Source organism: Ascidia mentula, chromosome 1, assembly GCF_947561715.1.
Source record: "Ascidia mentula chromosome 1, kaAscMent1.1, whole genome shotgun sequence".
Lineage (NCBI taxonomy): Eukaryota > Metazoa > Chordata > Ascidiacea > Phlebobranchia > Ascidiidae > Ascidia > Ascidia mentula.
This window is the reverse complement of record NC_138566.1, coordinates 21,997,878-22,023,789: the sequence shown is the minus strand read 5'-3', so window position 1 is coordinate 22,023,789 and position 25,912 is coordinate 21,997,878. Positions and strand designations below refer to the sequence as shown.

Here is a 25,912-nt window from a genome sequence, read left to right as displayed (position 1 = left end):
CATTAATACGCCAGTTGTTTATGCCAAAAGTGAGATTGAGGTTAACGAGGTTTACCATGGTGATAAACGTTACGGGGTCAATTACCGGAAAAAGGAGTTTGCGAGGGGAAATACTGTGACGCAGAAATATGGCAAAACAATGAAATAGAAATATGCTATAACATGAAATTTGCCACGTGTCCCTGCAAGCAACAAGGTGATGGAATGGACAACGTTCCACTTAACGAACAGGAGATATATCTTTGACAAGATGACCCTTGTAAAGTCAAACATTCCTTCTTTTTCAAAGCCAAACAGGATATTTCAAACTGTTTTACCATTACATTTGTGGAAGAACCACCTATATGTATTATTTAAAAGACACATGTGAGGACAAATGGTTAAATAACCTCAAGGCATCAATAAACGATCAACCCATGATTTTTCCCCGTAAAAACGTGCCTTGCGGTTCATTTGTCGGCTTCCTGTGTCTCGTCAAAGTTGCTAATTGAACCGCCGTTCTATAACCATCTATTTGTTGCCGTCTTGTTCTGTGCGTTTTGTTGCAGCATTTTTTCGTTTACTTTTGCTTCGTTTTGCTCTGCTTGTTTTGAGGAATACACAGGGTCCAATCCTTGTTGGAGGTAGTTTATCGTTTAATCGTCTGCTTTTTATGTTGTATGTATTTGAACTTGAACCACGACCTAACGTTAATTTTTTTTATTGTTTTACAGAAAATCACGATGTCGTTTAGGTGAAATTAATATTTTTGTTGATTTTGATAATAAAAGATCGCACTGACCCTGACCAACTTGCCACTGCTTGTGAGTAATTTTGGATTTTATTGTAGTAGTAACAGTTTTTGTTTGCAAAATGTAAATGTAAAAAAACAATACGACATACGCATTGTTTTATTGTTTACGGAAACGCTGCTCTAACATGCCTAGAATACTGGGAGGGTGATAAGCGAAATAACATGTATTGCTTTAATAACATGCTAACTAGTGAAAGTAAGGCGGAAAAACCTAAACACGTGCATTCTAAAGAAGTCAAGTTAAGAGTAGTTAATCGTTCAATTTTGATTGTAATGCTGACTTCTTCGTTGTAAGGATCAAAAGGAAACTCGCATCTGCAAAGTGACACCCAACCAGTGGTACACTTTTGAAAATACGACAGCATTCCAGGCTTAGCGCGAACACTTCTTGGTTGCTAAAGTTATGGTCCGTGTATTGATAAAGCTACGCGGTGTACCAAAGGAGGGCCAATATCAGCGGAGAAAATGTCGCCACCTGCATTTTACCGCTGGCGTGCGTCTCTGCTGTTCTTATTATGTTAATATGCTGGGACGAATGCAAGATACGTGGGGTTTAAGCTATATGCTTGGCCGTATGTCCGAATTTCAAACCTATTTTAAAGTCAAGCGCCAAGTTTGTGCATTGTTTCACATACGTTTGCACTAATGTGCAAAACCGTTTCCGTTTGCACTAATGTGCTTTCTTCAGACACGTTAGGCTTGTTTAAACCTGATTGTAAAAAAGACATAGTCACGTTTGCTTAAAATCGAAACTTACATTCAAAAAGTTTTGGAGAAATAGCAATTCGCCAACGCCGCTTGAACGTCTCAATTAAAAGAACCATCGGAACTGTGGCGATGGGGTAACGGACGCCATCTGAGCCTCCTAATTCAAAGAATCATGGCGATGGGGTGACGGACGCCACTTGAACCTTTCAGTTCTAAGAACCATTGGTACTGTGAAGCAATTTGCTTCCATGCTTCATACATTTGCTTGAGAGTTGGAAAGTAATTTTAAGAGGGGATATTACAGTCAACGTGACAAAGAAATATTCTGTCAACTCCGATTACCAATAGCTGTGTTTTCGCATCACACCGCATTTCCCGTTGACCTCTCAGGACTGAAATGTTCCCCGTCAATTATTTTCCACTTTACTAAGTTAACTTCACTAATACACCATCAGTAACTCTACACCACCTAAAGGAGATCGCCCATTAAATTGAACTGCGTTCGTTGCAATTATATCATTTGATCCAGAAAATCAAACAGATACCTGATCTAAATTACTTTCAACGGAACTTGGTGGCACGCAGCGGTGTTGCCTTGCCTCGGGGTTGTACGAGGCCACAACAAGGGTGGAAAACACTGATCTGCATGAACAACTGCGCATGCATAGAGTTTGAATCAGAACACATTAAAATGACAGGTTTAGTCGGTAAATTAGATTCAGTTCAGACCAGGAGTTTGATCAAAAGTGCTGGAAAAATTCGCCGATTGTTATTGTCATGTGTATTGAGACAGTGACATGCCGCTACTGGCCCGTCACAACTTGAGTGACGTCAAAGTTAACCCGGCTAGTAACCCTTGTGTGGCCCTTGCATTTTGGACAATTGCCACATCGTGTAACAAGGGCTGGGGCCACTCGGGCTCAAATTCCCTTTGTCGCGCTTAATCAGGGTTCAGCAAAGTTTTGATGGTTGTGAGGCGGACAACCGTTCAGGAACAAGGTTTCTGAAGCGCTTTTATTTGTAATTAGGTAAGAAACAAACATAAAATGCAAACTAACAGCCGGTCTTTCCTTGGGGCTTCCGTCCCTAATGACATTGCTTCCATCACGCACAATGACATGATCGATTTGGTTCGTTTAAGCATAAACAATTTGTTGCTGACGAACCCAGACGCAATGTTCAATAAACTCACATGCTCTTCTGGGCAAATAAAAAGCAATTTGCTCGTTCGACGTTTCGGATGTTACGCACCTTCATCCGGACAAAGAGCGTAAATGCAAACATAACGATAAATTTACGAAAGGGTAAAAAAGGAGAAAGTGATGGGAAAGAAAGAAAAATGAATTAAAAACTGCGCGTAAGCCAAAAAATGCGATACAGACGTGTAAACCACAATGCCTTGAGGTAAGGTGGACATGACATAACGACCAAAACGTCGACAAAGTTTTTTTGCCAGAAGAGCTTGTGATTTGTTGAAGCGTAAAGTTATAGTATCAAGTATACGAAACACATTTGAGGACTAATTCAGGAGGTTCCAACCTTGTTTGTTCAAACTTAGTTTTTTCGTTGTAAAATAATTCAAATGTTTTTTTACAGCAGTTTCAAATATTTTGGAGAAATACTTCTACTGTAAGTGTGAGTAATTACAAAAGATGAACTCTAACGGAAACGACCCGGACAATTATATAGGAGGTCCAATACATTCGCCTTTGCCGCAACAAATAGCAATTGTTGATGACCAAACTACCTTCGCCAAGGCTGCTACAAAGGCCATCGAAAGACGCAGCACGAACGTAGTAAGCTCAACATTTTAAAAAGAGCGCTAAATTAATTTACAAAGAAAGTTTCCCTAATTGACTTTTCGTATGAATCGTTAAAATAGTGGAGTTGTATAACACATTAGTAACACCAGTTTGTATTTCGTAAAGGACTGGGACGAGCCTCTTCTTATTGGAGATATTGGAGGAATTTTAAAGCAGTTCAAGCTATGGAAGAGCGAACTTCCAAGAGTGGAAGTTTTCTACGCAATAAAATGCAACCCACTAATGCCTATAGTGAACACTTTGGCAGCTCTTGGTTGCGGATTTGACTGTGCCAGCAAGGTAGAAGTACTTCATATCTAGGTCATGCTTTTTTTCTGCACTTTTTTTTGTTCGGAAAAATATCTGTAGAATATTAACCGTATAAGCATTATTTGCACAGTAGTGAAGCTGTTTGATCAATATAAACGGACAAAACGTATTTTTCTTTAGTTGTATCGAGTTTATCGCCAACCACTTCAGACACCTTTCACGTATCGCATCAGCTTGTATGTGTGTCGAGACTAATGTTTGATTTACAGAACGAAATGAAGCTGATTTTGGGTTCTGGGGTGAATGCGGACAGGATAATATACGCACACACGTGTAAGGTTGTCTCACATCTCCGTTACGCCAAGGACAAAGGTATCCGGATGATGACATTCGACAACGAAGAGGAACTACTGAAAGTGAAACGGGTCTTTCCAGAAGCAAGGTTGGAAACTCCATTAATATTCCTGTAGAGATTTACCTGACAACGCGTTGTAAGCACCAATAGTTTTGGGGGTCAAGCTCGGCCGGTCGTATGTGGCCCGGGCGCGTAACTTTGGTGACCCCTGCTATATAGATTTAGATATTATTTATCGGGTTTGATTGATAACTACTTCGGCGAAAGATATTGTTATTTCATTGTCATACCAAATGAGCATAGACGACAAAAACAAGATGCGCTGGTCAAAACAGTGCAACATATACGAGGCCATAATAACGCATTTACCTTGATATTTAGATCGTGTAATATATGCTCCCATACATTGTGTGATTCTCAAAATGCATTGAAGATGGACGCAGTGGTGTTCGAAACGTTTGCACATAACGTATAGTAGCAAATTAGCTTTGGCAAACACATAAATACGTTTCCAGCCTTGTACTCCGCATCAAATCGGTTGATAAGCAGGCAAAAAATTGTTTCGGAGACAAGTTTGGCGCCTCCGTGGAATATTCGAAGCAGCTAATTCTAAAGGCCAGGGAGCTGGATTTGAATATCATAGGAACCAGGTATGTTTGCGGAAGTAAAGTATATGGGATCGTGTTGCTTTATGTTTAACAAAGCAAATCGTTCATTGATTGCCACTAACACCTAGAGCGTTTCGGTGTCGGTACCATCAAGAGTCTTGTGGTGATTAAGATGTTTTTCCTTGCTATATTTTCCAAGCTTTCACGTCGGCAGTGGATCACCAAACCCGGATAGTTTTCGAGTGGCTGTGGAACAGTCCAGAACATTGTTCGATTTTGCGAAACAAGTTGGATTCTCCTTTCATCTGCTCGACATCGGAGGGGGATTCCCCGGAACCGAGGAGGCTGAAAATTTGGTCCCATTTAAATCGGTGCTCGTTGTTCCGAAACTTTCGCTTCGTATAAGTATATATAAGTATAGCACATGATTTGACAGAAAACGCATATAGCATGGCCCAAAATGCCATTAAATGCGCCCCAGTGTTATATTTTTTTGTGTGTTATCTACATTTCTGTAATCTGTTTAAACATCGTCGTGCCAAGTGCTTTTTATAAAGTTATTCAAACCTTTTTTAGGAATAGGAGGTAACGATCTATTTTTAACAACGTAGAGTTTAATACAAGGGTTCTACTGCTCTTTTCAGATGACGGTGGCAATTCGGAAAGCATTGGATGAAAATTTCCCCGCAGGAAGCGGAGTGAGAATAATTGCCGAACCTGGAAGGTACTTCCCCGGACGTGCGTTCGTGCTAGCCACGTGCGTTCACTCTAAGAAAGAAAACGAAGGTTAGGATTACAATTAAGATCCCGGAAGTGATTCAAGTTCTGTCAATTGATCAAGTAAACCAAAAAAAAGAGCCGTAGTAACCATTAAGAGCTATAAACAGGTGTACACAGTGTTTCGACCTAAAGGGTCTCATCTGTGCAGCTAGTAATTTTGGCACTGCATTAGCTCTAAACTAGCAGGCACACAGATATCCAACTTGTGGTACGACCTGCGTGCACGTAGGAGTCAATTTTCAAAGCAAAAAATTGAAGTTGCCGAGCAGTACACGAGGTTCTTTGTCTATAGGTCGGGTATCATACTACATACCAGACACCGTGTGCAACGACTTTTACATCATTTTCCTGGAGAAGACAAAAATGCACCCAGTTACTTTGCAAGTTAGTCTCAATATTCATACTTTGCTCCTGCCCTTGCCATAAGCATTTTTTGCAAATTTCAACCAAAAAACCTAAGCAATTATTTGCAAATTTACGTAAAATACTCCAAAACTATTAAGTTGCACCGGCCAGTGCAAAAACAAAAAGCAGTACCACTTTTCTTAGCTTAGGGACCGACCGAGATTTGACAGGCTAACTACACAGTGACTGCATGCTCATGTCGCTATCTATTGTAATGTTTAAAAAAAGCCAACAATTTGTTCAGCCTGCCGAAGGTCCTGAACGTCCGACTACTGTGTATGGCGTGACGTGCTGGGGCGATGACATAGTTGCAAAAGACACGAGGTTGGCTGAGATCAATGTTGGCGATTGGATGCTTTGGAAAGGTACGATGGTGGTATGTTAAAAACACCGAGACACACATTACCTACAAATACGTGAAACTTTAAACCATATTTGATCGTTTACCTATAACAGTTTTACACTGCTGTTGCGCACATATGAGTTATTTTATGGGACGTTTTGCTCTTTGTGTTTGCCCACGATTTCATCAAATGCCTCGATTTAAGTGGTTTACAGGTGCAAAATTGTTATTCACAGATATCGGGGGATACTCTACACTGACAAGTGTTGGATTTAACGGTTTCGTAACTCACTGCGCATGCTACTTCATCACAAAGTCCAACTGGTGAGTGAGTGTGATGAGTTACAACTTTATACGGCAGTTTAATGCGTATACACAGTCAATGGCAAGCACAGCACAGCCGATGTCCTTCGTACTCTTGGAATTCCCGATATTCAAACTCAGTGTTGTTTTTGTTAACATGCACACTAACCACAGCCGAATATGCAATATCCTAACTAATTAAACCTTGTGTAAAATAACAGGGAGGAACTTCAAAAATGTTGCAAAGACACATCGTTTCTTCCCTCTACCCGAACAACGATGTGAACCGTTGCGATTTTGCTCCTTGGGCGGAAATCCCGGACCCAATATTTTATATAGTGGGGGCATTATATGATACCTACGTCCCCCCAAAGTTTATAATTTTTTACGTTTGGGGTTTCGCCTGATCAAATGAATTATTTGAAAGAAACGTGCCCATAGCTAATCGTTTACCTCTCTGTAAGTGTAAGGTTGATGTATGTTCTTTAAAGTTCGATGTATGTGCTTTACAGTCCAAGTCGCGTTCTGTCGAAGAATGATGGCCTCACAGTCGTCTGTTATTTTGACCCAAAGACAGCGCACGATGTTTTTGTTTATTATGCTTAGCTTTATCAGGATGTGTGTTATTTTAATGTTATAGGCCTTTATGTTGTAACAGGACGTGCGGCAAAAGAAAAGCATAATTCTATTCTTGCTGACAGGCCTTGTAATTAATAAGAATTACTCTTCTGACACTTAAATTACGGAAGTTTTTATAGAAACCAACATTTCGTTACCATCCGGAGAGACTTCCTCAGGGTTATGTCACAACGATAATGCATCAAAAGCATAAAACACCGATAATGCATCAAATTTGCGTGTTTGGTGTTTTATGCTTTTGATGCATAATCGTTGTGACATAACCCTGAGGAAGTCTCTTCGGATGGTGGACGAAATGTTTGTTTCTATAAACACTTTCGTAATTTAAGTGTCAGAAGAGTAATTCCTATTAAGAAAAGTTTTGTTAAATTATGTTTTTTTAAGCATGTTTCGCTTTTATTTGCACGTCTTGCTGTGTTTCGCGCACCAATGCTTGCAATGCTAGAAATTACGTGACGAATAATTAGGTGTTTGTTTTTTATAATTTTGTTGACTTTAGGCAATTACAAAGCAGAAATATTTTGTAAAAAATCGACCCTATTTATTTTATTTATGTCGTTATTGTCCCAATAATTTACACGGATTTTACATAATACAAATTCACATTAGTTGTGTTCAAGTTTGTATGTATGGACTGTGGTTCAAGTTAGGTGATTCGAAGGTTTCGGCCTAATTATTCTGTGGAGACAACATCGTGTGGTCAGGTCAACCTGGGGTTACACGAATTCGAGAATTTAGTTATTTACACTGCACGAAGAAATGTGGCGAGAACAACGATACTGCAACCCGACAAAAAGAATATCGCTGGAAATACAGGTTTTGTTTTAAACGAAGAAACCCGGCTTGTCTAGCATCGGTAATCCCTTTTTTTACTACGAAACGTGTATAATTGAAATAAATTTGGTAATACGTTGTGGTTTGTTCGACAAATAAGACCAGGGGTGCCCGCAGCCCTTGCGGTGAGCGAGACTTCTTCTTAGGAAGTGCGGGTTTGCTGGATCAGAGTTGTTTATATAAAAATATACAGAGCACGATGCAGTTTAGTAGGTAACAGCAGTTGTTACACCGAAATGATTTGATAAATGAACAGTTGTAAACGCAGGAATAAAGATAACGAAAAACGAAACGACGCAACAATTATCCTGAAATGACCGGATTAAATATTTGGAATTACTTAAAGTTTAGTTAGTTGAGAAACGCACCTTAATTTCACGCGGTTTATGCGAAAGTGCGGTTTACCCGAGGTTTGATTATAATGTTCGCTATTGTTCGCTATAAGGGTTGCGAGAACCGGTTGCTGATTTCAAAGGTTGGGGAAAAGGTCGGCATCCACTGTTAAAGTGCATGTGACACGGAAAAACAAAACATGTTAGTAAGAAAACCAAGAGATGTTCATAACTTTAAAACATTTTTGGCGGAAAAAGTAGCTTAATACGGCGACTGATTTCTGAGATACAGCTGATCAAAGTCGCATTTTTACCGCTGCGAATGAAATCGTGCGAAAGCAATATTATTGTTGCGTGACGTCATAGAAGGCGCTTTGGTCGTGCGAGCAGCAAGCCTTTTGCGTAGGAATGCAAAACATTGTAAAACTGGTTTAATATTGCATTAAACAGGGGAACAAGTGAACAAGTGCAACAAACGGATTTTGATGTTAATTTGAGCTGCAGGTAGATGACCGCTGTTGCGACCTATTATGTATTATTTAGTTGTGTAATAATAAAACAGTTACTGGGACAGGGTGTTATTGCTGTTAAAGCATTTATGATCGCTAACGTGATACATGCATTTTTAAAAACACGACAGAGACAAACCGTCAATTTAGCATTGTCATTTTGTCCAGTCACAGCAAAAGATAGAAGTAGGTTAATTGAATTTTGAGGCTGGCAAAGACCGCCGACAAAATTAGATGATTATGCAACACAACACTGTTATTCTGTCATAGTACCACTTTTTATCCGACAGTGACGTTACCTACGAGTTCGCCTCATAAATGATTTATTTAATTCGCCACAATCAACCACCAATGTATTTTTCGCAATATAGTTTGTAACTAGAAATGTTGGAATCATCAAATTAAAGTCAACACAAAGTTAGGTTAAAGTTATGACATCACACTCAAAATGACGTCATGTAATGTCACTGAGCAAAGAAACGCGCCATCTCAGTCTTATCGAAGTACAGAGTAATGTCGTTGCTGCTATGCCCTTTGGTCTTCCGATAATCAGGGAAAAATAAGCCTTTGGTTTGTGACGTCACAGGGACATATTTTTGTGTGATGTAAAACCTTGTCCTGACCTTTGAGGTAACGTAATCTGTGGATTCTCCTATGTTTGAAACTATTCGATATCTGCAATATAAGGCGCCTTCTCCTATCTAAACAATGCATTTTTTCTACGCGAGCGCCATTGCGTGATGTCAATTTCGCCACAGCAAAAAAGGTTTACCATTTTTGGTCGCCACTACTTTTCGAGCAGTTTTCTGCATTTTTTAGTTGACGTAGAACCGTAAAACTTTGGATATATGTTTGTTGTAGATGTACCTTTAGTTTTACGCAAAGTTGCCATGACATATGCACTTTAAGAAAAGGTTGTTTTGGAATTTAGGGAAAAAATTGGACAGAATTACTTCATACTCACTCAGAGAGCACGTCCCAAACTTTTTGCATAGTTTTTGCTCCACTGCATAGCATAACTTTGTAGGTCATTGTGCACAATTTTCAAAGCGAGCATTTATTTAAAACCATTTTTTCTTGGTCATAATATATAAAAAAGCGAAAAGATGACGCACGATTTGTGGTGAGAACTGACAGTCCGACATCCAGCAGTAAAATACCGTGCAACTTCCGCAACGTCCGATGGTCGAGGCTTTGACAAATGCACAATATGCCACTTCTTTTTCATTAGCAATAACCTGTTTTCCACGATACAACGTAAGTGAATTGCGCACAGAAGCTTGAAATTAGTCATTTTGAGACACGACAGGAATAATGCAGGTGGAGAGTAGAGCTGTTTACTGGTAACTGCAGCTGGTTTCATGTTCTAGACATCATTTCGAACGGGGCTTTTCAACCTTTTTGCAGACTGTCCGCACTTTTTTGTGTCACGAAAGTTTCATTCGTATAATGCGTTCTGGCGCATAACATGGTGTTGTTTTTTTAATTGCCCTAGAATCTACATAAGCAATTCTAGAACAGTCAGGTCAAACACCAAAATACATAGAACATTTTGAATGCGCAAAAACATTAGCACCAATAAGAGATATACAACCTGCACCGATGCCTGCTGCAATATCACAAAGGAAATTTTAGTAACGCAGGATTGTTTTGAGTGAAATTTAATTGTAGAGAAATTATAGCTTGAACTTGTGTGAAAATCACGTGAGATCAGTTTTCTTCGGTGGTATTTTAAAGTAAACCGCTTTACAACAGTTGTAATCGGGTCGAACATTGTACGCTCGTACCCAAATATTTTGTGAAGCCCAAACCAAGCCCAAAAAAGATTATTTCAACATCAGCACGAACCTGACCCTGTCGTTGTATGATAACAGTTGCCTGATAGCCCAGATTAGGCTTGAACGATTTTGGTTTTGCTAATGTTGCAAGTGTGAAGGTCTAGTGAATATGAAAGTTACATCTACGAATTGCGTGAGTGCTATAGTGGTCTGCGTAACAACATTTTACAAAAAATGATGATTCTGCAGGATGAAAAAATGTGATTTGCCATTTGCAAAAATGCAATAAAACTGAATGCGATAGACATGCAATGCAGCTGGCAGCTGATAAAATTAGAAAGGGTGCAGTTTTGACGTGTTTGAATAATTATTTGTGATGTAAATATTTTGCCGAAGTTGTGGATATTAATTGCCATGCAGCTACTGACTTGAATGTTTCGAAACCAAGTTGTGTTTGAAGGAAGGGTTATTAAAATTCTATTCTGTACGAACCACCATATGTTTAACTTCATAGCATTTATACATTTGATAATATTCAGTGTATAGGAATGTAGTATGTTGCTGAGCCAGTAAATAACTAAAGCTTATGTAGACACGATGTCACCACTGAAACTTCACAGGAGCCCGATCATGGTGTATAGTATTATTTGTGCATGAAATGTTTTAACAGAACTCCCAAGTAAAAATATATAAATGTAGAACATATGTTACTGTTTACTGCTAGTATTCCTTAAAACTGCTGAATTCACAGTACAGTATTGATGACGAATGCAGTTAGTGCACGAAACGTCTACTTTAAGTAACATGATTATCAGCATATTAGCTTTGGCTTTTCTGTTTCATGACCATATCAGATTTGATGCTTGAAAACACTGGAAACAGTTATGATGGAATCTGCAATATGTGTTCGTTTTAATTGCATTTAATGTGCCACGGGACTCTTTTGGGATTTTTAGTTCCAATAAGCAGCAAGACAGCTTTTCGTATTTACCACAACATGCATACGCGTTGCCGGTCACAAAACGGACGCGGAAACACGGGCGATTTTGTGCCTATATTCGTTCACATGGCCATGGAAATATAGTATTTGATTAACGGAACATATACATTTTTTTAAATTAAAAAATGTAGTACAGTTCTTACAATTGTAAAGGTGTATGCGGTATTTATTACCAAAATATTTGCGGCACGCGCAAATAAAATTCTGAAATGCGGCTCACACTCTAAAAACCCCTTGTGTATGTGATGTTCTACCACTGTGCTATAGATAATTTAGGTAAGTGTTTAGGTACCCAAATGTGAAAAAGGTTCAAACATCATCCGCACCATATGTCACCCATCCGCATTACAGATTTTCACATCAGCACCAGCGGATGGTCCCACAGGTTAAAAAGCACTGATTTAGAATATTTTGAAACTGCATGAAAGATCGTTTGAGTAAATTGCACTGGTTAGTTGAGTAGTGGTAGATAGCAAACACGAGCCTTCATCATTCAATCCCAGTGTTTTCTCGTCCAAACATTAAATAACATATTTTTACGCAACTTTAAAATCCATTAGAGAAACACTTCACTGCAAGTTTAGGATTGAGATGAACTCTGACGAAAGCGACCCGGACAATTATATAGGAGGTCCAATACATTTGCCTTTGCCGCAACAAATAGCAATTGTCGATGATCAAACCACACTCGTCCAGGCTTCTAGGAAGGCTGTCGAAAGACGCAGCAAAAAAAAAGTAAGTTTAAATTTCTCCTTAAAATAAGGTAAAAGAATAACTCTGGTACGTCCTTGCTACATTTAAAATGATTGAAAATATTTGTGAGAGCAAAATCATTGCAACCTTTTCATTAAATTGCCTTTTTGACATCACGTTTATAGTTGAAAAGGAATAATGTAATCAAATATTGGAACACAAGCGAAACCCCAGTTTTTATCGTAAAGGACTGGGACGAGCCTCTTCTTATTGGAGATATTGGAGGAATTTTGAAGCAGTTCAAGCTATGGAAGAGCGAACTTCCAAGAGTGGAAGTTTTCTACGCAGTAAAAGCCAACCCACTAATGCCTATAGTGAACACTTTGGCAGCTCTTGCTTGTGGGTTTGACTGTGCCAGCAAGGTAGAAGTTTTTTGTAATTACATTAAGTTAGTAATTTGGTTATGTTGATATATCAAATATATTTGTAGAGGCTTCGGTTCTTTTTTACTAATCGGATTCAATGTGACGATTTTACAGAAATTTTTAAATACTTGTGAATTGTATCCATTCTTTGATTTACAGAACGAAATGAAGCTGATTTTGGGTTCTGGGGTGAATGCGGACAGGATAATATACGCACACACGTGTAAGGTTGTCTCACATCTCTGTTACGCCAAGGACAAAGGTATCCGGATGATGACCTTCGACAACGAAGAGGAATTAGTGAAAGTGAAACGGGTCTTTCCCGAAGCGAGGTTGGAAATTCTTTCTGACGTATTCTTTGTCGGCAGTAATTCGTTTCGTCCTCACTTCAGTGACATTTTAAATAAATGCAATAGAAAATACACAGCATAATTCAGAATAAAGTCAATATAATCCGTTTGTTGCATTCATAGTTTCCTGCATATGTTGTTTTGTGTTGTATTCAATTTTCAAATCCTACAAATTCCTTAAATCATTTCCTCAGGCTTGTGCTTCGCATCAAAACGGTTGACAAGCAGGCTAATTTTAGGTTTGGGGACAAGTTTGGTGCCTCCGTGGAATATTCGAAGCAGCTAATTCTAAAAGCAAAGAAACTTGATTTGAATGTCATAGGTATTAGGTATGTTTGAGATTGAATATCAGATCGAATTCCATTGTTAAACAAAATATGCAGTTAAACATAACTTACGAAAAGCATAAGAAATACATATTTATATGGATTGTTTTTGTTTCAACTGCCGACTCCTTAACGTAATCCAATTTTTTTTCGTACACAAATTGCGAATCGTCCCCGATGATAATCCCCAGTCGAATGTAAAACTTCAACTTTGTAATATTGTTCAAGCTTTCACGTCGGCAGTGGATCACCAAACCCGGATAGTTTTCGTGTGGCCTTGGAAGATTCCAGAATGTTGTTCGATTTTGCGAAAGAAGTTGGATTCTCCTTTCATCTGCTCGACATCGGAGGGGGATTCCCCGGAACCGAAACGGCCGAAAATGTGGTCCCTTTCAAATCGGTGCTCGTTGTTCCGAAATCCTATGCTCGTCATGATAGTGAACATTAAATATAGACCAACGATCAAGCTGTTAAATAGAGTTGCAGACCGAAATGGTCTCTGGCTGTTTTGATACATTTTAATTTGCACAATGAGCTAGAAGTGCAGCCTTTTTGCTGCGTTATTCTGTATCAGTTGTAAACGTAAACGCTCCAGTGTTTGGTGCACCCAAGACGTTTTTGAAAACATTTTACCAAAAATGTATGACAAATCTGAAAACTTTGTGACGACTTGTGCGTATTTCAGATGACGGCGGTCATTCGGAAATCATTGGATGAAAATTTTCCCGCAGGAAGCCGTGTGAGAATAATAGCCGAACCTGGGAGGTACTTCCCCGGACGTGCGTTCTCACTGGCCACGTGCGTTCACTCTAAAAAAGTGACCGCAGGTTGGGATTAAATATAAGACAACAACATTCAATATTTTCATTCCGAAACCGACTTTTGCTAACCCCACTTGTTGTGAGTGACACTGGTGGAAACTGAAGATGCTTATTTTGAGCGAAACATGTATTCTTAACAATAAATGCGTTTGACACAAGGTTATTTTATATTGTAATTCTGTAAATATAGGACTATACAAATTAGAGATGCACCGAAAGTTCGGTTTGCCGAATTTATTCGGCCGAAACTAAGGTTTTAATAATTAATAATTAAGAAACTTTTTTACTGCATGTAACGATTGGAATCATTGTTCAAACTGCACCCATGTGTTCTTTTTATTTGTTTATTGTCACCGAAATGATGAAAATCAACTTTAAGCAGCTGGTACAGCAGTCAAGGTTCTTTTTTAAGTGCCAACAAAGGGTGTCTTATAGGATTAGATCCAATACAGCACATGTTTTGTTTAAATTTATTGCGTTTGAAGAGATAGATGCCAAGATTAGTTTCGGTCTATTCGGCCGAATAAAAAAAATGCTGTTTCGGTGCATCACTAATACAAATCACTAAGGTGCCAAAAGTTTCTTGATATTAATTTATGTATTTACTGCGTTATCACCGCATGTTACCCGGACTGACGTCACCACATGCACATTCGTGTAAAGATTTCGCAAGTACGACAAAAAAGCGCAGGGAGTTTGGACTCGGGGTCGAATCGTTTATCAATTAGACGATTACCGAACGTAACCCATAAAGTCGCCGTGACTAAATACTCTTGATTTAAAAGGCAACTTACCTTTGATTTCTTGTTTCAACAAGTAACGTCAAAGATAAATCCATTTTAGGGTTCAAACTGATTCACATTTACTGAAATATATATGAGCCAGTTTATTTTGTCGTTTCAGATAGAATCTCGTACCACATACCCGATTCAATATGCAACAATTTCATACTGAAATTTACGGAGAACATAAAGGTCCATCCAACTCCTTTACATGTAAGTTGCCCATATATAACCAGGAAGCAGTCACTTCCAAGTTATGAACCACGCAAGCGTACAAAATATCTATAGATATTGTATCACCTAAAGCTAAAAAAAATTTAAAATCTGAATGTTTTGGCCAAAACATTCCACTTACAAAGGAATATTGTCATTGAATTAGTCGCATGTTTTGCAGTCAACTAAAGGTTCTCCACGCAAGACAACAGTGTATGGAGTGACGTGTCGGGGTGATGACGTAGTGGCAGAAGATACGAGCATGGTTGAGATTGAGATAGGAGATTGGATGTATTGGGAAGGTTTGTTGATCATGTGATATGTATCACCGCAAATGATTGTGTCGGTATTTGCACCTTTACGTTGTAAACATGTGAAGTGCTCCTTTATACTGTGTAAGTTGTACAAGGTCGCAGATATATGTGGCGTCGCATACCTTTCACGAAAAAACCATTTAACGTTTTAATATTCTTTAAATTATTTTATGCTATCTTGAACACTGGATCAAGTTGTTTTTTGATTCCTGGATCATATCGTCTTTTTCACCGGAATTAAGAGAAAATGTTTTGTTTGTAGAATTCGGAAGCTATGCTGCTATGACGAGAGTTGGTTTTAACGGTTATGTCAATTACAAGGCTTGTTACTTTATAAGGGAGACTGAATGGTAAGAAATCTAATTCTAAATACAAAGTGAAATAATTAATACCAGTACTCATATAATTATGATCCATGCCAACCTGTACATGTACCTGTGTGATATACAAATTGCGTAAAACAACAGGGAGGAACTTCAAAAATGTTGCAAAGAACCATCGTTTCTTCCCTCTACACGAAACACGATGTGAACTGTTACGAATTTTCTGTACAGTGTTAGATGTTGACTGATTCGAAATCCTTGTTTGGGGAAATAATAAATTATTCCATGGACTTGAAACTTTCATAAAGAATACACAGCAATCAGCCTGTTCTGCTTGGTTGTGTAGAACCACACGCATGTTTGTCTTAATGTACTCAGTCACTAACGCGCTTGGGACAAGTTACGCCGCCTGATAAGTCCATTTAGTAGTCAGCAAGAACACACATGGCAGATTTTAGTTATAGCAGTCGTGTGGACTTATTCGAATTTCGCCAAAACGACCTTTCAATTTTTTTTTTCTGTGCGGAACTTGCTGCAGGGTTATTTGTTATGTAAATGCTTGGAAAAATCACGAGGATATGAAAGCGACGAGGAGGGAACAGTTATACGGCAATTTACGGCAAGACTGTCTGACAGAAAGTGGCCAGATCGAGTGTCCTAGACCAAACGTCGACACCAATGATGTCAGTAATGAATGCCGACCAACTACAACGAAACTTGTGGAAGTTAATTAGCATCAAAAATCAACTAAAGGCGATAAGACTGACTTTACTGTAAAAATTTCCAGTGAGTTTGTTAAGATTATTTCTGATTGTAAATTACTACCGCGTGAGTGTCAAATATCGTTCGATGTCGTTAGTCTACGCCAATACCAACAGATGTGACGCTTAGAATCTCCTTGGACAAACTACAACAAGACACAACATTTCATGAACGCACCAAGCTTAAGTTACACACATCAAAGAGGCATTACAGTTGTGTTTAGACTCATAGCAAAAGACGAGGTCGCAGCGTTTCATATTCATATGAACAGTTTCGAACCCTCGAAAAGTTTACCGAAGAAACACAACCAGAATTTATCATTCTTGGACGTAAATGTCCCCTTATGAATAAGCGTATATATAAAATATGAATTACCATCTTTTATTTTGTAGTTGCAGCACCAAAGAAAAAGATTATCAGCGATGTAAAAATTTTGAATCTAAAGAAGGCCAAGTGCAATTCAGCGGTCATTCCTTAATTGGGTTAAAACACCAAGAGTTTAAACGTAAACATTCATCTGTTGTGCAAAACATGCTTAAGAGATGTTTTCTCTTGACCATCAACAGCAACACGTTTGTGTGGAGTTCTTGTTGGACTGTGAGGCAGCAAAGTTGATTACTAAAAGACTTTGATCTTATCTGTTTATTGTTAACTTGTATGGACAAGTAAATCGTAAAATATGTAACTGCATTGTGCCTTCAATACCTTGACATGAACATACGCTTCTATTGTGGTTGCGTTTTTCTCCATGGCGTAATTTTTGCCAACGTGGAATTAAGATTTCGTGTGGAAATTCCCGCAGTATTTCCATAATTAGCATGAGATAATGAGTCCACAAAATTTAACCAGAATAACGAGGTACTTTTAGCAGCCTCTTCCACAGTCATGGTGAAATCAACAGGAAATTCCTGTTTCGATTTGAAAAAAAATTTCCAAAGTTTACAAACGTCTTTCGTAACTGTATGGGGTTTTTAGTACACATCCCGATATAAGTCGCTTGATTCTACTGAATCCTTACTCATTGTGAGAAATGCAAGCAAACCAACAAAGGTAAGGTGATTGCAGTATACCGATGCCTGATAATATTTTCAACAATTTATTTTTTTTAGATGAACCAGCTGATAATCATCGCCCTTTTCGCCGTTTTCATGCGTGCTAACGCAAGATATTACAACCAAAAGCCATATTACTACGACTCTGAAAAGCCTTACTACTACGACTCTGAGAAGCCTTACTACTACGACTCTGAGAAGCCTTACTACGACTCTGAGAAGCCTTACTACTACGACTCTGAGAAGCCATACTACGACTCTGAGAAGCCTTACTACTACGACTCTGAGAAGCCTTACTACTACTACGACTCTGAGAAGCCTTACTACTACTACGACTCTGAGAAGCCTTACTACTACTACGACTCTGAAAAGCCTTACTACTACTACGACTCTGAGAAGCCTTACTACTACTACGATTCTGAGAAGCCTTACTACTACTACGACTCTGAGAAGCCTTACTACTACGATTCTGAGAAGCCTTACTACGACTCTGAGAAGCCTTACTACGACTCTGAGAAGCCTTACTACTACGATTCTGAGAAGCCTTACTACTACTACGATTCTGAGAAGCCTTACTACCACTACGACTCTGAGAAGCCTTACTACTACGACTCTGAGAAGCCATACTACGACTCTGAGAAGCCTTACTACGACTCTGAGAAGCCTTACTACTACGATTCTGAGAAGCCTTACTACCACTACGACTCTGAGAAGCCTTACTACTACGACTCTGAGAAGCCTTACTACGACTCTGAGAAGCCTTACTACTACGACTCTGAGAAGCCTTACTACTACGACTCTGAGAAGCCATACTACGACTCTGAGAAGCCTTACTACTACGACTCTGAGAAGCCTTACTACTACGACTCTGAGAAGCCATACTACGACTCTGAGAAGCCTTACTACTACGACTCTGAGAAGCCTTACTACGACTCTGAGAAGCCTTACTACGACTCTGAGAAGCCTTACTACTACGACTCTGAGAAGCCTTACTACGACTCTGAGAAGCCTTACTACTACGATTCCCAGAAGCCTTCCTACTAGCCTCACTATTAGGACAACTAGATTTCTCGGGCATCACCTGATGAATTATCTGTAGGTAAATAAACTGCATTTTTCAATACTTTTTAAGAGAATGCCTCAAACATATGCTGGAATTATTGCTTGTGAACATATTTTTGTCGCATTTTAAATAACATAACGTCTGTTTATTTAACAGCTCAACAAATGCCAACACCAGAATGTTTTGTCTTTGTCTATTGCAGAAATAAAAATTAAAAAAAGCCGACTTGGCGTCATTATTTGCTGGGCCAGGGCAGTTTCAAAATATTTCTCATATTGTCTCGAACATGTAACTTTCTGCACTTACAAGTAAACATCTCCACTTTTCACCTGCATTATTCCTGTCGTATCTCAATATGACTAAATCAGTACTTCCCAACCTTTTTCAGTTCGCAACCCACTTTTAATGCAAATTTTTTTTGTGCGACCCACAATGAGATATGACCAAACGAATGTTACGCAATGATAATGCAATAATTTCGTGATCTAATAGAAAAATGCAACATTTAGAAACGCTTCGCGACCCTCCTGAAATAGCTTCGCGACCCACTGGTTGAAAAGCACTGGACTAAATTACAAGCATCCGCATGCAATTCAGCCGCGATGTATTGTGTCCTTGGAAAGTGAGTAATTGGTAACATCGTATATGGTGCATTTGTGGATGTCGGACTATCAGTTCTCACCGCAAATTCGTGATCCACGCTTTCGCTTTTTTTCATATCTCATCGCTAAGAAACAGTGTTTTCAAACAAATGTTTGTTTTGTCTCAAAAATTGTGTAAAAAGGCCTACAAAATTACTACACTTCTTTTGTCAAGCGATATAGGTCCTTCTCTATATGGTGTAAACTGAAAATCACATACAATTCGTTCTAATTTTTTGGTGTTTTCTTAAAAGTTGATATTTTGATGGTGTGGAACCGGATTTACGGGAACATCGAATCAAATGTTATACGTGCCAAGTATGTCTGATACACACCATGGAGATTACATTGGGGAAATAAACAGCGGAAATGAGTTTGCACGTTTTCCGCAATCTTCCACCACCAGCGCAAACTCGTAGCAGTGTTTGCGCTCAAAGCACTGTATTGGTCACGCGCCCGACCCATAGATCAAGAAGAAAACCTGATCGGGATTCGTGCCCAGGATATCCTGGTTTCAAATCCCGGTGTGGTAAAAAAAACTGTAAGACCAGAATTTTATCATTCTTGGACGTAAATGTCCCCATATGAATGAGGGTATTTATTAAATATGAATTACCGTTTTTTATTTTGTAGTTGCAGCACCAAGAAAAAAGATTATCAGCGATGTAAATTTGAGGCTCACCTAACGACTAATATTTTTTAAAAATTTGGAATCTAAAGAAGGCCAAGTGCAATTCAGCGGTCATTCCTTAATTGGGTTAAAACACCAAGAGTTTAAACGTAAACATTCATCTGTTGTGCAAAACATGCTTAAGAGATGTTTTCTCTTGACCATTAACAGCAACACGTTTGTGTGGAGTGCTTGTTGGACTGTGAGGCAGCAAAGTTGATTACTAAAAGACTTTGATCTTATCTGTTTATTGTTAACTTGTATGGACAAGTAAATCGTAAAATAAGTAACTGCATTGTGCCTTCAATACCTTGACATGAACATACGCTTCTAGTGTGGTTGCGTTTTTCTCCATGGCGTAATTTTTGCCAACGTGGAATTAAGATTTCGTGTGGAAATTCCCGCAGTATTTCCATAATTAGCATGAGATAATGAGTGCACAAAATTTAACCAGAATAACGCTGTACTTTTTACAGCCTCTTCCACAGTCATGGTGAAATCAACAGGATATTCCTTTTTCGATTTGAAAAAAAAATTCCAAAGTTTACAAACGTCTTTCGTAACTGTTTGGGGTTTTTAGTACACATCCCGATATAAGTCGCTTGATTCTACTGAATCTTTACTCATTGTGAGAAATGCAAGCAAACCAACAAAGGTAAGGTGATTGCAGTATACCGATGCCTGATAATATTTTTAACAATTTATATTTTTCAGATGAACCAGCTGATAATCATCGCCCTTTTCGCCGTTTTCATGCGTGCTAACGCAAGATATTACAACCAAAAGCCATATTACTACGACTCTGAGAAGCCTTACTACTACGACTCTGAGAAGCCATACTACGACTCTGAGAAGCCTTACTACTACGACTCTGAGAAGCCATACTACGACTCTGAGAAGCCTTACTACTACGACTCTGAAAAACCATACTACGACTCTGAGAAGCCTTACTACTACGACTCTGAGAAGCCTTACTACGACTCTGAGAAGTCATACTACTACGACTCTGAGAAGCCATACTACGACTCTGAGAAGCCTTACTACTACTACGACTCTGAGAAGCCTTACTACGACTCTGAGAAGCCTTACTACTACGACTCTGAGAAGCCATACTACGACTCTGAGAAGCCTTACTACGACTCTGAGAAGCCATACTACGACTCTGAGAAGCCTTACTACGACTCTGAGAAGCCGTACTACGACTCTGAGAAGCCATATTACTACGACTCTGAGAAGCCTTACTACTACGACTCTGAGAAGCCTTACTACTACGACTCTGAGAAGCCATACTACTACGACTCTGAGAAGCCTTACTACTACGACTCTGAGAAGCCATATTACTACGACTCTGAGAAGCCTTACTACTACGACTCTGAGAAGCCTTACTACTACGACTCTGAGAAGCCTTACTACGACTCTGAGAAGCCATACTACGACTCTGAGAAGCCATACTACTACGACTCTGAGAAGCCATATTACTACGACTCTGAGAAGCCTTACTACTACGACTCTGAGAAGCCTTACTACTACGACTCTGAGAAGCCTTACTACGACTCTGAGAAGCCATACTACTACGACAACTAGATTTCTCGGGCGTGACCTGATGAATTATTTACAGGTAGATAAACTGTATTTTTAAATAATTTTAAAGAGAATGCCTCAAACATATACTGGGATTATTACTTGTGAACATATTTTGGTCACATTTAAAACAACACAACGTCGGTTTATTTAACAGCTCAACAAATGCCAACACCAGAGTGTTTTGTCTTTGTCTATTCCAGCAATAAAAAGTCACAAAAAACGACTTGGTGTCATTATTTCCTGGGCCAGGGCAGATCAGGTACGAGTGCTTGTTAATGCGTTTGAGTAGACCGGGGAAGATGTCGAGCAGATGAAAGGAGAATCTTTCGCTTCTTTCGCAAAATCGAACAACATTCTGGAATCTTCCAAGGCCACACGAAAACTATCCGGGTTTGGTGATCCACTGCCGACGTGAAAGCTTGAACAATATTACAAAGTTGAAGTTTTACATTCGACTGGGGATTATTATGGGGACAAAAACAATCCATGTAAATGTGTATTTCTTATGCTTTTCGTGAGATTTGTTTAACTGCATGTTTTGGTAAACATTGGAATTCGCTTCCATATTTAGTCTCAAACATACCTGATACCTATGACATTCAAATCCAGTTTCTTGGCCTTTAGAATTAGCTGCTTAGCATATTTCACGGAGGCACCAAACTTGTCCCCAAACCTAAACTTAGCCTGCTTGTCAACCGTTTTGATGCGAAGCAGGGATTTGAAAATTGAATACAATACAAAAAACTTTGTGCAAGAAACTATGAACGCAACAAACGGATTATATTGGCATGTTGTGTTTCATTATGCGCGCATGTAAGTATGCTATCTGTTTCCTGTTCCAATTATCAAAAATGTCACTGAACTAAGGACAAAACGAATTTCTGCCGACAAAGAATACGTCAGAAAGAATTTCCAACCTCGCTTCGGGGAAGACCCGTTTCACTTTCACTAATTCCTCTTCGTTGTCGAAGGTCATCATCCGGATACCTTTTTCCTTGGCGTAACGGAGATGCGAGACAACATTACACGTGTGTGCGTATATTAGTTTCCACACACAGATTACCTTGCTGGCACAGTCAAATCCACAACCAAGAGCAGCCATTATGTTCACTACAGGTGTAGAGAAACTATTTTATTAAAACGTCATTTTTTGTGTATTGCAATTCCGTACAAAGCGCAAATGCAATGTAGGTCAATCGCTTCGTTTCTATTTCGCCAGATGCGTTAATCTCGCACAGATGTGTTAATCGGTTTATATTTTTAATTTCGAAATCAACGTTCCTTAATAATCGCATTTTTCTCATTTTCGAAAATATTATAAATACCGTCGTTCGGCCTTAAGCCAAGAGAGACCAGATAGAGTACGAGAGGGAACGAACCAAATTACGCGCATGCTAAGAAACATTGTACGTGTATTAAACCAAGGTATGTTTGTTTATCGTTTTGTGTAATAATTAAAAAGCCGCAAAGGTAGTTTCTTTGTCAGATGTTTTTAATAGATTCAGGAGTCAGATATACGGCAGTGTTTCGTTCTGCACAAATAGGTTCCTGCAGAAATTGGTGACCCCGACGTGATATTTGAACACGCAAATTTAAACCTTCTGAAATAATAACTGCGCAATTAAAAAAGTTAAATTGTGGTCATTTTCTGAAGAAAAATAACTTGTGAAACGAGAAATAACCATGTCAAGCAAGTTTTTCAGGTTTGTTCCGCGTAAGATATTTTGGCAGACAGCAGGTACACCGACAGAAACAAGCACTTGGGTATTTCGAAAAGGTTTGGTGCATTTTTTACTATGTTAAACGTTGTATAATTAAGCTCAATGCCAAACTGCTTTGAAAAGCATGTTTTGTAAAACGCAAGTAAATGTTAAATATTGTTGCGTAATGCCTAACCAGCATTTTAGTGGTTACGTCATATGTCAACCTTATATAATGTTGTGCAGATATTATTAAATACTTTTTCAAATTTCGTTGATTAATACATGACTCCGAATCGTCAATTAATTACTTTTTATTGCGGGACTTACGGCTTCTTAATACCCGAAATCGAATTAACATCGGACTTGGATAACCGTATTTGTTGTATGTGATATAGGATACGGTATAACAATGATTTTAGATTTGTTATTGTCATGGTTAATTCCAAAACGTAAACTTTTATATTAATTGATCAACTTGTCAATAGGAAAAAAAACAGGAGAAATGCATAAATTACAGAATGGTGTTTTCAGTGAGCAATCACAGGGCTATCGCGCTGGCCGCGACGCATTCACTCAATGCACACATTTTTTTCTTCACAATTCCGGACAACGCGTCCGAAGAGCAGCACGTGACTGCTAGTCGCACGGCGCACCTGACGCCTCTACTTCGCAAGTGACCAGAAGCCATACACGCTTGGTTGCTGAGCCTGAAGCCATGCATTGTGCAGTGGGTGAATTAAAAATCCACTTAGTGATTTACCCATTAGCTCATTTTGCACTGGTAACTTTCAATGCGACTATTTTTTTTTTATTTTCCTCAGACCGCAGCTTGATGCATCACACACATATATTTTCACTGCGTGTCGACAAATTGCCTTGTGGGAGATTCGTGATTACGGCCAAAACACGAATTACATTTCACATTGCAACACCTTTCCCATAAAGCCCGTCACCTGGTGGACTGTATTAAATGCCAATCCTGGAAATTACTAAAGACATGTTTGATTTTTTCACTATTAATTCGAACTTTTGACACATGACAATACTCAAAGCTATTATTATTTGTATATTATCCTCAAGTTCTCTGTCCTTGTTGTTGTTCCAGCGCTTGAATTAAATGTCACTTGCTTCATCGCAAAAACCGAAGCTGTTTGTCACGCAAATATAAAAAGAAAATTACTAACAAAACACCTGACAAATCATAACAACGCGCGATACGTATGTAGTAACTTAGGCCTAGAAAATTTAACTGTTGTTTGTTCGAGAATGTCTACAGATTGCAACAACGATCTACATCGAACTTCAGTGCACGTTCAAATCCTACTGGACGTTTCAACGAACTTCTACCTAAATATCGATTCACGAAGATGTTCGGCACGATTAAACCTCAGCGTGCTAATCCAAGACGCACGTTAACACCTGACATTCACCCAACAAACACTTTCGCAGCGGGGGACTTTCTGTAGAGAAACTATTTTATTAAAACGTCATTTTTTGTGTATTGCAATTCCGTACAAAGCGCAAATGCAATGTAGGTCAATCGCTTCGTTTCTATTTCGCCAGATGCGTTAATCTCGCACAGATGTGTTAATCGGTTTATATTTTTAATTTCGAAATCAACGTTCCTTAATAATCGCATTTTTCTCATTTTCGAAAATATTATAAATACCGTCGTTCGGCCTTAAGCCAAGAGAGACCAGATAGAGTACGAGAGGGAACGAACCAAATTACGCGCATGCTAAGAAACATTGTACGTGTATTAAACCAAGGTATGTTTGTTTATCGTTTTGTGTAATAATTAAAAAGCCGCAAAGGTAGTTTCTTTGTCAGATGTTTTTAATAGATTCAGGAGTCAGATATACGGCAGTGTTTCGTTCTGCACAAATAGGTTCCTGCACAGGCATTAGTGGGTTGGCTTTTACTGCGAAGAAAACTTCCACTCTTGGAAGTTCGATCTTCTATAGCTTGAACTGCTTCTAAATTCCTCCAATATCTCCAATAAGAAGAGGCTCGTCTCAGTCTTTTACACATAAAACACCACATCGTTATACCAGAGCAATGAAAGTTTTAATACACATCTTCCCATGTGAAATTGGAACGTATATCTTTAATCTTGATTGTTTCGATGGCCTTCCTAGCAGCCTGGATGGTTTGGTTATCGACAATTGCTTTTTTTTGTGGCAAAGGCGAATGTATTGGACCTTCTATATAATTGTACGGGTCCTTTAAGAGTTCATCTCTGTCCTAAACTTGTAGTAAAGTATTTCTCCAGTACATTTTTAAGCTGTTGAAAAATAGTTTTTTTGATGTAGGAACGTGAAACACTGAGATTGAATGATGGAGGCTTGTGTTTGCTGACTGCCACTACTTAAACTAGCAAAGCGCGATTTACTCAAGCGATCTTTCATGCAGTTTCAAAATATTCCACATGGTGTCTTAAACATGTAACTTTCTGCACCAGTAAACAGCTCTATTCTTTGTCTGCATTATTTCTGTCGTGTCTCAATAAGACTAAATACAGGCATCTGCATGCAATTCAGCCGCTGATACACTCCATGGAAATTACATTCGAGAAATAAACAGCGGAAATGAGTTTTCTGCAATCTTCCACCACCAGCGCGAAACTGCAGAAGGGATCGCGCTCAAAGAACTGGGTTATATAGCCTAAGTAATAGTAAGGGATTGGGTGAATTTTTTTGCTCGAGCAGGACAGTGTTTTCCCAAACGTTTT

General features: G+C 38.9%; 3 protein-coding genes across 3 annotated transcripts; 2 read left to right on the top strand and 1 right to left on the bottom strand.

Moving 5' to 3' along the window:
• Positions 1-3,153: 3,153 nt before the first annotated feature.
• On the top strand, positions 3,154-6,652 carry LOC145889619 (ornithine decarboxylase-like). Its single transcript, XM_082980606.1, has 10 exons — positions 3,154-3,297; positions 3,430-3,603; positions 3,843-4,015; positions 4,444-4,578; positions 4,736-4,907; positions 5,181-5,322; positions 5,609-5,700; positions 5,966-6,086; positions 6,301-6,388; positions 6,589-6,652. Exons 1-10 carry the CDS (start codon positions 3,154-3,156, stop codon positions 6,650-6,652), a joined length of 1,305 nt encoding a protein of 434 aa, XP_082836732.1.
• Positions 6,653-12,050: 5,398 nt separating this feature from the next.
• LOC145889609 (ornithine decarboxylase-like) lies at positions 12,051-16,946 on the top strand. Its single transcript, XM_082980595.1, has 12 exons — positions 12,051-12,194; positions 12,401-12,574; positions 12,737-12,909; positions 13,122-13,256; positions 13,482-13,653; positions 13,939-14,080; positions 14,978-15,069; positions 15,251-15,371; positions 15,646-15,733; positions 16,245-16,389; positions 16,692-16,797; positions 16,861-16,946. Exons 1-12 carry the CDS (start codon positions 12,051-12,053, stop codon positions 16,944-16,946), a joined length of 1,578 nt encoding a protein of 525 aa, XP_082836721.1.
• Positions 16,947-21,733: 4,787 nt separating this feature from the next.
• LOC145889599 (ornithine decarboxylase-like) lies at positions 21,734-25,259 on the bottom strand. The gene is made up of 5 exons (XM_082980582.1): positions 25,233-25,259; positions 25,078-25,139; positions 22,391-22,605; positions 22,062-22,191; positions 21,734-21,896 (listed from the first exon to the last, which is right to left on the bottom strand). Exons 1-5 carry the CDS (start codon positions 25,257-25,259, stop codon positions 21,734-21,736), a joined length of 597 nt encoding a protein of 198 aa, XP_082836708.1.
• Positions 25,260-25,912: the final 653 nt, after the last annotated feature.

What these genes read in the sequence shown, in the direction of transcription:
- LOC145889619 (XM_082980606.1), top strand. Translation starts at nt 3,154, where the DNA reads ATGAACTCTAACGGAAACGACCCGGACAATTATATAGGAGGTCCAATA. An exon ending in CGGGTCTTTCCAGAAGCAAG is followed by an intron (nt 4,016 to 4,443) that starts GTTGGAAACTCC and finishes ATACGTTTCCAG; the next exon opens with CCTTGTACTCCGCATCAAAT. An exon ending in CTCTAAGAAAGAAAACGAAG is followed by an intron (nt 5,323 to 5,608) that starts GTTAGGATTACA and finishes CTTTGTCTATAG; the next exon opens with GTCGGGTATCATACTACATA.
- LOC145889609 (XM_082980595.1), top strand. Translation starts at nt 12,051, where the DNA reads ATGAACTCTGACGAAAGCGACCCGGACAATTATATAGGAGGTCCAATA. An exon ending in AAAGACGCAGCAAAAAAAAA is followed by an intron (nt 12,195 to 12,400) that starts GTAAGTTTAAAT and finishes TTTATCGTAAAG; the next exon opens with GACTGGGACGAGCCTCTTCT. An exon ending in AGATTGGATGTATTGGGAAG is followed by an intron (nt 15,372 to 15,645) that starts GTTTGTTGATCA and finishes TTTTGTTTGTAG; the next exon opens with AATTCGGAAGCTATGCTGCT.
- LOC145889599 (XM_082980582.1), bottom strand. Translation starts at nt 25,259, where the DNA reads ATGTGTATTAAAACTTTCATTGCTCTG. An exon ending in GCCAACCCACTAATGCCTGT is followed by an intron (nt 22,606 to 25,077) that starts GCAGGAACCTAT and finishes TTAATAAAATAG; the next exon opens with TTTCTCTACACCTGTAGTGA. An exon ending in CTTCCCCGAAGCGAGGTTGG is followed by an intron (nt 22,192 to 22,390) that starts AAATTCTTTCTG and finishes TTTTCAAATCCC; the next exon opens with TGCTTCGCATCAAAACGGTT.